Genomic DNA, 9,256 nt, shown 5'->3' with positions numbered 1-9,256 from the left:
CTGAAAACTCTGAATAACTGGATAACAGCTTGGCTTGAGGTATGAAGTCCAAGCCCTCAAGCATCTCCTGTCATTCTTTGCCAGTGCAAGCTGTGTTGTTGTGAATGTGGGTACTCGCTGAAACAGTATTGCCATAGAGTTGGTTTTTACATCAGTTTGTCAACAATTGTCTATTAAAAAGGGTTTTTTTTCCTATTAATAGTGATTATACTGTACCAAAAAATGTAAATATGTAATGGGGAGAACTTGAAGCTGATGGCTTTTTCATCATGCTTCTAGTATTTACAGTGATTTAAAGTTTCTAGGTGGATAGGCATAACTGAGAATAATGGGGTCAGGAGACGCACCATTATGCTCTATCATATCTAGTCTTAGCTGGATCTCAATGGTATGTATATTCTTGGCAGCAGAACATGTTTTTTAAGGGTTAGAAATGTCTTTTTTAGTTGATGGAGATTTGTCATTCTAAACTGAAAAGAATCTTGAGGTTTACAGGGTTTTATTTGTTTTCTAAACTTCTGTTCCCTATCTGAATGTAGTTGCTGCAAGTGAGCATTTAGGAGAGCAGCATTTGATCTGCTCTAAAAACAAAACCAGCACATACAGTTCCCTCATCTCAAAGCTCCATTTCTTCTACAGAGTGTAAATGTTTCCTTCCTCCGCTCACGTTGGAAACTGCATGAAAATTTGTTTTAGATACAGCTGTGAAGTCCTGTCTTTTATTGAAGGGAAGGTTCCCTAGAAAAACACACTCCTTTCTAGGAGGTATGGCAGAGCTGATTGGGGAAAGAGGCATAGGCTTTTCCCCCTGCCATAATCTTGGTATCAGTTCATGGAAATGTATGTTTCCTGCCCTCAGGAGTTGAAACAGTGCATGGGCAGTTGGCCCTTTGGTGGGAAACAGAGTTAATCTAAGTCTATCCACACTTTCATTTTTTTCTTTTTTTAAAGAAAAGTGGACTTTTCTATCTGGAAGGAGGGTGGTGTTTCTCGTTCACACCTGCTTACCACCTCTTTGGGATAGTGATGGAGTAATTTGAGTCCCAGTGGCCCTCTTAACTTTCTTCCCAGATTGTTAGTCAGTCCTCAGAAAAACATTTCAATGTTAGGGGGTTCCTTAGAGCAAATCTCCAGATCTCCAGTGATGTTGGAGCTATGCCACTCCTCAAAGGAAGGCAGCCTCAAGGCAATGCTTAATGTTGGTGATAGCAGCTGTTGGAGGAGGGGAGGTGCTTCCTTCCTCTCCTGTTGTAGAAGGAACAGTGTCTGCAGCTGTGAAGATCCTATGGGCCAGCAGCCGTAGAGGCAATTTTTCTGCTGGCTTGGGACCTAATTGTCTGTAAATATTCATTTTTCACTCCTAGAAACCAATCAGAGAGAATTAAACCAAATTTAATAAAATGCTACTAATAAAAAGGAAAATCCCTCCCAGATTGAGTCCTCATTTGACAAATATCTGCCAGCTGCAAATTTTTACAGCCCACTTGTCAGCTACTGAAAAACAGGGTTTATATTAGGAATGCTGACACGCTTCTCTGTATGTGGAAGCTGAGCTAGCAGGTGTTGCCATAATCAAAGGTGTTTAATTCCATGAGCAGTTTGTATTCGGCAGAAGAAAGCCTGTTTTTAATGGTAACATCTGAATATAAGGAATGATGGGACTTTGAAAAATGTGCCCTGCCTCTGTGTTTTCATGCATTTGCCCTAATGGGAGCATGCATGTAACCCTTTCTCTACTGTGTTTGACTGCTCTGTCATTGCCACCATGTTCAGGCAATAAAGGAATACTTGCAGCACTCCTCTACCATGTCTCCTTTGTATTTAAAGGGTCTGGTATGGCATTTCACTGGTATAAAAAACAGCCCTTTGAAACCAGACTTGCTTGTTTTACATTTAAATACTCTGGGGGCAAGCAAGAATAAGAAGTTGAAGCTTTCTTCCCTTATTTCTAATCTAAGTTCATCCTAACCCAAAAACTGAGAAGAGTTGAGCGGTGATTATGCTGTTGCTATTAATGATGACTGTCTACATCAGTGGGGGCCAACTTTTTTGGCAGACATGCCATAAGTTTGTCCCGTAGCCTCCCCGAGTTTGTCTCCAACCCCTTCCCCCTGCCTGATCTGCTGCTCTGCTTTTTCCCTCCTGACCTCTCTGTCTCTGTGCTGCCTGCCCCTTCCTGTTCTGCCATTTGGCACACACAGAAGCTGCTTGTACCACTTACGGCCACCCCAGTCTACATTACTGAGGGCATGTGAATAAGTTATGGAGGGGAAACAAGGAAAGGAATTTACAATGCATAGTAACTACCCATGTGAATGCTCTTACCCAAGGTAAGTGACAGTTTGCAGTTAACTAGCTTTGTACTCGGTGATAGTGGGAGCAGGTTGCTGCAGGTTAGTTGAGGCGGTGTGCGCGCACAGGCTGTTACCATGGAGCAGCTGACAGGTTCTAAAGCTCTGCCCTTCCTTATCTCATGGGAACTTTGCTTGTCTGTCTGTACATCATGTATACAACAATGGTGACAGGCCTGAAGAAAAAGCCCCACGTTGAAATCATTGAAATATTGCAGGCATTCCAAGGAGTTTATTTTCTTCCATCTTTCATTGCAGCTTGCTTTGGTCCAAAGCTGAATGCCAATGTAGATATGACAAAAATACAGCCAAAATTGGGGCTTTCTGGAAATTTAAAAATGATGATAAGCTGTTATATAACACTCCTTATGTAATGTAATGGGGATAGAATTCGTGTCCCTGAGTCTCCTCCACATGGAACAGGGCCATAGCCAAAGCTCAGTTAAGTCAGTGAGAGTCTTTCCATGACTTCTGTGGGTTTTTTGGATCAGTCTGCAAATGAACAGTAATGTTACATGGAGGTGGTGCTGGGGCCTATGAGAGAAGAGTAAGGTCCACAATTGTCTTTGGTTCCTGAAATGTTGTCTTGTTTCTGTTTTGGGGGGGCAGATGAGCAGCTCTGAAAGAGAACTCATATCGTCATCCCGCATGTTAAATTTTCTTAAGGATTAACCTCATGCCATTCCTCCCACGTGGATTCCATTTCTGTTCCTTTGCCATCATTTCTAGCCAGGCACCACCATGTAAACCTCATTTCAGTACTATACTACCGGCCTCTCCTGACAGAGTCCAGTGTAGCTTGTGCTCTTTTCATACGTACCGTTCTTTTAAGTAAGATTTGTTTGTACTAACATACAATTGACTGTACGCTGTGGTCTTTATTCTCCTTCCGTTGAAGTTGCTACTATGCTGGTCAGTAGTGTAACTAGGCTGGGACAAGCAGGGCGCCAGCTCCGGATGCAAAGTTGTGGCCCCGCCATGGGACTTGCACTGCCCCTGCCCAGCCAGAGGAGCTGAGCAGGGTACCACCATACCAAGCAGTGCATCTAGGGGGCAGGGGGTGAATGGAACAAGCGGAATGGTGCATTCCCCTTTCTCCTGCCCCTCAGTAGCCTTTGCAAGAGCAGTCACATCCCTGTGCCTAATGTATTTTCTTTGGTCGGGGGGAGAAAGCAAATGAGGCACCAGTCAGCTCTCAGACAGCCCAGCCACAGGGCTCAGTCAAGGAGCAGAGGTAATGCTGCTACTGTTGTTGTATAAGCAGCAGTGGCAGCACTAGCCTGGGAAGGCAAGCCTTCCCTTCCCCTTGCCCGCATCTCCCCCTTCTGCACCCTCCTCCCCTGTGGTGCACAGTGGTCAGCATACCCCTATACCCACCTCCCTGCCCTAGGTGTCCCTGCGCCTCTGATAACAGTGTAACTATTGTCTTTGTGGAGTTGCTCATTGTTTTCCATGTTGAGACATGCTTTCCTTCTCTAAGATTTTAAAAGTGTCTTGTGGTAGGCTTACTCAGCCACAAACCTTATCAATAATAGGATCGGGGAGGGAGGGAGGGGAGTCAAAGCCAACATTTCAGAGATTTTTTTTTTTAAGACTCCACTATCATTAATGCTAACACTTGGGCAACTTCCCTTATTTTGTATGCTTCTAAGAGATAGTAAAATTGTAATGGAGACCAATAGCAAATCCATGGGTTAACTGGAAAGAACAGGTTGCACTTTAAGGGTACTGTTGTGTTGTGGCTATTTCAGAAAGGGTATTCAATGAATCTGTAAAACACAAGTGTGTGAAAATGGCAGACTAAGAAACATTTTTTAAAAGCTGCTTCCTTTCTAAGTGCAGCTATTTTTATGCAAAGGGCAATTTGTATAATAAGGAAATCAGAATTTCTTTAATCCATATGCGCTCAGGAATGTATTTTAGAATCTTAGCTGAGATTACGTTGAACACCTATTAAAATTTAAAAAGATGGGGATTTTTTACCAGCTGCTGTTTTATAGCTTTATTTAAAGAGAGATGCACTTTTTATTTATTTGCAAACCTTTCTTTTGTTGCAATCTGCAATCATCCTGTAACATGACTAAACTACATAAATATATATTTTGTCACCTGGAATAAAGAAAAACATTTCCTGATGTATTTGCCTGCTCTGATTCTTTCTTTATCTTCTACTTATGAGAGATTTTGTATAGGATAACATTTAATTATGACTTAACATGTTGCATTTCAGTGGGATATGCATTAATTTGTGATCATATATTACAGAAGGGAAGAATGTTGATTTTTGTATAGGGCAAAACCAAACAAATCCTGTCTAAACTGAAAGCCTTTTCTACTATCATTTAGTGCTTGCACTCTGAACAGACTAATTTGCCACATATATTTGTGTATGAATATGCACCCTACTTTTATCTTTTTATCTTGAAAATACTGTATAGCATCTATTTTTAACTTAATTTATCTATGCTATGTCAGTGGCATTAAATAAGTTTTACTAGGTACATTATCTACACAGTAAACACTTTCAAACTGGCTTTTTATTTAAAAAAATAAAAAGCCAGAACGGTTCTTATAAATCTGCTTTCAAATGTAAACAGCATGACTCAGCCATAAACATATAGCTAACTGAAACCAGTTAAGACGCTTATACATGTAGGAGAATAAAAAGGGCAAATATAAGTAAGAATACTATAATGGATCTGAAGTCAAAAATAGAAATAATGTCTACACTTCACCTAATCTGAAGGGGAAGGCCATTATCTAGTTCTGCCAGCTCACTGCCCAAAATAGTTGATGGCACAGAAATCTTTATACCTTTCAGATGGGTAGGAAAATACTATCCGGATGGAAAGCATCAAGTCAAAAGCAATTTCTCATTTATTTGTGCTATTTTTCCTTTATTCCTTAGCTTGTGATCCCTTAGAGTGGAAACATCCTTTTCTGATTTCATTAACTGGATATCTTATTGCCCGTACTGGGATGCAGTAAACTTCAGAGCTGCGTAAGTGGGAGTCTTACATTTAAGAAGAAAGAATACATTGCAATGTTGTGTTGATGCTGTTTTTATTAATCTGCTTACAGAAGGGAAAAGCTCTACATACCATCATGCATTTCTTAGAGAACAACAGAGCCAAGTTCCAATGGAAATGGGAAATCTTTTGCCATATCTCTTAGCAACAACTGCATAGACTAAATCTATTCTGGGCTGCCTTGCAGAGAGCTGGTATTCAGGCCCTCAGCTGGGCCTGCTTCTGTGCTCATTTTGTGAGCCTCTTTTCCTCCTTTCTACAAACTTGGAGAATTTATTCTCCCACATGTTCTTGTCGCATATCCCAATGACACAGCAAGCCAGACGTCTGCCCGCATTTCCATTCTCCAAACTGGCCTTATTGTTACCTTTGCCCATGTCATCTTCCTGCTCATGAATAACAACAGATCTGCCCATAATGGTATATGGGCCAAACAGAGTAGCAGACAGGTTTGACTTGTATTTTCTAATTTTGCCTTCTTTAGAGTAGAAGTTGCCAAAATCCCCTGGATGGTGAGGATGGTTCACATTGAAGGGGTTATAGTGTCCTCCAGTAGTGTTACAGCCGTCGCTGAGGTCTCCAAACTTATGGATATGAATAGCCCTACCCAACTGATTGTTCTCTGATGGAAACCCATCCAGGTCAAAGAAAGCTTCTAGCTTTCCAATTGGGTAGGACTGTTTGAACAAGATTTGTCCTGTCACTTGTGGTTTGTCAGCATCTAATTTGGAGCTGGGCTTCATTTCACAAGTAGCGTAAGCCGTCCAGTCACTGTCTCTGATAAATTGTGGGTAGAGCAAATTCTGCCACAAGTCATTCACTTTTTTCCGTAATTCTTGAAACAGGCCTTCCGTTTCAGGAACAGGCTCCAATTCTCCGCTTACAACACCAGGTAAGGATAGGAACAGCCCCACGGATACCAGACAAAGGGATAGAAACATGTTGGCAGTTCAGAACCTACAAAAATATAGGAAATGTAAGAAACAGAACTGGAAGGAGCCTTTTGGGTATCCTGTTTCCTTCATTCACTTACAACCATTTACCCAGGTGTTGCCCAAAATGGCCATTTCAAATCAAAAGGCTCCCAAGACAAATAGTGGGGGTTGGGAAGTGTACCAACTCTTAATGCAAAGTGGAAGTGAAAAGTGAGCAGCGGTGGCTAGGCACACCATTAGCCTACAGCATTGCTGAGCAAAACAGCCAAACAGTGTGGTCATGACTACTGTCCTGGCTTGGTTCTAAATTTCTTTCTACTATAATGAATCAAAATTGAACTAAGACTATCATTGCACATATTCCTTAGACATAAGCAGACTATCAAATCTGACTGTAAAAAGACCTGAAGTTTATATTTCGGATGAGAACTTCAATTACTTCCTTCTTACAGAAATCAAATCACCTGAAAGTTCATTCAATTGATTTTTGTTTTAATTAGTATGGCGAATTGTTTATCTAAGCCAAATCCCACTAGGACAGTCTTCAAGGAGACTTATTTTGGGCCACACATTTGCAGCTAGCTTGTTTAAGGAAAAAGAAAAAAAAAATCCAGGCTGTTGCCTACCTTTTCAAAGATTTTCCAGAAACTCCTCTAGCTGCTTGCAGTTTCTGCTCTCAAACGGTCGTCAATACAGTCCAAATTCCAGTCCTCTCTCTGAAGTTGATGCTTCTAAGAGCTGCTTGTTTATGTAAAAGTTAAGTAACACTGGTTTATGGGAGTGGTCAGTATGGGGGGGGGGCTGGTGTTACTTTTTAGAAAGGGTAAACAATTTGTCCTTTCCTCAGTCGGTGAAGCAAGCTTGCTCTCAGTCCTGGCTGACTTTCCAAAAAAATTAAGGTTATTAAGTTTTTTAATTCATCTTTCCTTTTATGATTTCATGTGTTTATCTAGAACAAATGTCCTTCAGTCTGCAGTGGGGGAAAGGAGGGGAACAAATTTTTATCACACTGCAATCAGAGTTGTTTAGACAGTTCAACCACCTCAATCTCTTGATCATAACAGAGTTTTTTTTTAGATTTTTTTTTCCCCCACACAGAAACACATGTCCGAGCTGCAGTAGAGTCTGTCGATCCTGGATAGGCATTGTCAGCCATCTTTGGACACACAGATAAAACGGATAGGCATTGTCAGCCATCTTTGGACACAGAAATAAACCAGCCATGGAAGACAATCATCCTTAACTGTGAGGGATTGCCAAAGAAGAAATTTTGCTAGATGCTGCATTATTCCTTCATTAGACACAATTGTAACAGCTGGTTAATGAGAGATGAACACGTACTGAGTTATTTTGACTACAGAATCTGAAGCTCACAACTAGAGCTCTAAAACTTGGCATGGTTTTTAATATTTTTGTTTGTCAATAAAAACAGTAGGGACTGGCTTCTATCCTGGTCCTCTGTTTGCTTGCTCTGTTTGCTTCTACCTCTGGTCCTCAGGCTGTGTGCTGTTGCAATAGCTCTCTGTGGAAGTGATAAATTATTTCCAAAAGAATGTATTTTGAGTAAATATTTTTCAGTTATGCAATGTTGGATTTAGGCACAGAAGGAGATTGTTTCCCAGATGCGGACTGGGGAGAATTTAGATTCATGTTTACTTGGCCTCTACTGAAAAACTGAACCACTTGGGAAGAAGCACTGTACTGTGCTGTGCAGTGAACATGGGGTCAATGCTCTGTTCCCATCTCTCTGCTCAGTTTGAGAGCTGGAATTTCTGCAGAGATTGGAGAGTTAACAACAACTCTGGAGCCTTCTCTACGCTGGAGAAAAAACTATAGAGAAAGTCCTCCTGATTTGGTGGCACCAGTGGCACAGATGTGGTCTATGGCATTATATTTAAAAATTGTTAGCAAGCCAACAGAACTTGCTGGATGCAGCTCACAGTTGCTGAATTTTGGGAGAGCTGGAGTGTAGGGGTGTGTGTGTGTGTGTGAGAGAGAGAATCTGAAGGAGATCAAAGAGCAAGGATGGTCAAGTAGTCAGAGCATTAGCTTGAGACTTCGCAGACCTGGAATCCATTCCCTGGTCTGCCCCAGACTTTCTTTGTGACTTTGGACTTGTCACGTTATCTCTGTGCCTCAGTTCCCCATCCGTAAAGTGGGGCTGATGGTACCTTCCCTCCCGCATAGGGATGTTGTGAAGGAGGGAAGTAGTATTAAGTACTGGGATGGGGTATTATGCTACCCCCATACTATGAGGATGCGGGTAACAATATCAGATGGAAGCTCTGACAAGTCAGAAAGGTGCAGCTGGAATACAGGTCTGTCAGGCAGGAACTTCTGCAGCTGTAATGGCATCTCAGTCAGAGGCAATTTTCCCATCACTCAGTCCAACCCTTTCCCATCTGTACAATGGAGTCAATGTGTACCTACAGTGCAGTAGTAGTATGAGATTAACAGAGAGTTTGTAATGCTGTAATGGGGGAAGTGTTCTGTAAATTGTAGAAAAAGCCAACAAGCTGCAGGAAATCTGAAGTTCGGTTAACTCCCACTATGGTAAAAGCAAATGATTTCTACTTAAATATACAGAATGATTGAACAGGGTTTGAAAAGCAATTTCTCCCAGCATCATAAGGGATTCTGGAGACCAGTCTGTTCTGGGACTAACTGCAGAGGAACGGCTGTTTTTTGGCTTACTCTTGGGGAATGCACACAAGCAGGTTAAACCACAAAGTTACACAGTGACCCTAATTAAGCCTGACATCATCCCTTCCAGAGGGCTTCATATACTGGAAGATGATGTTCTGAGGCTGTGCTTCAAAAGGAGGATTTTTGAGATATGGGTGAGTTTTATAAACTATTTTACGATGAGAGTTGAGAAATGAGGATCAGCTCTTCAGCTACTGTAAATCAGCATGGCTCTACTGCTTTCAGTGGTGCTACC

At 41.6% G+C, this 9,256-nt stretch overlaps 1 protein-coding gene across 1 annotated transcript; it reads right to left on the bottom strand.

The window, feature by feature from the left end:
* Positions 1–5,397: 5,397 nt before the first annotated feature.
* SOD3 (superoxide dismutase 3) lies at positions 5,398–7,086 on the bottom strand. The gene is made up of 2 exons (XM_006024814.3): positions 6,942–7,086; positions 5,398–6,337 (listed from the first exon to the last, which is right to left on the bottom strand). Exon 2 carries the CDS (start codon positions 6,319–6,321, stop codon positions 5,587–5,589), a length of 735 nt encoding a protein of 244 aa, XP_006024876.1. The 5' UTR covers positions 6,322–6,337; positions 6,942–7,086; the 3' UTR covers positions 5,398–5,586.
* Positions 7,087–9,256: the final 2,170 nt, after the last annotated feature.

Source organism: Alligator sinensis, unplaced genomic scaffold, assembly GCF_000455745.1.
Source record: "Alligator sinensis unplaced genomic scaffold, ASM45574v1 scaffold745_1, whole genome shotgun sequence".
NCBI lineage: Eukaryota > Metazoa > Chordata > Crocodylia > Alligatoridae > Alligator > Alligator sinensis.
This window is presented reverse-complemented; position numbering and strand designations above follow the sequence as displayed.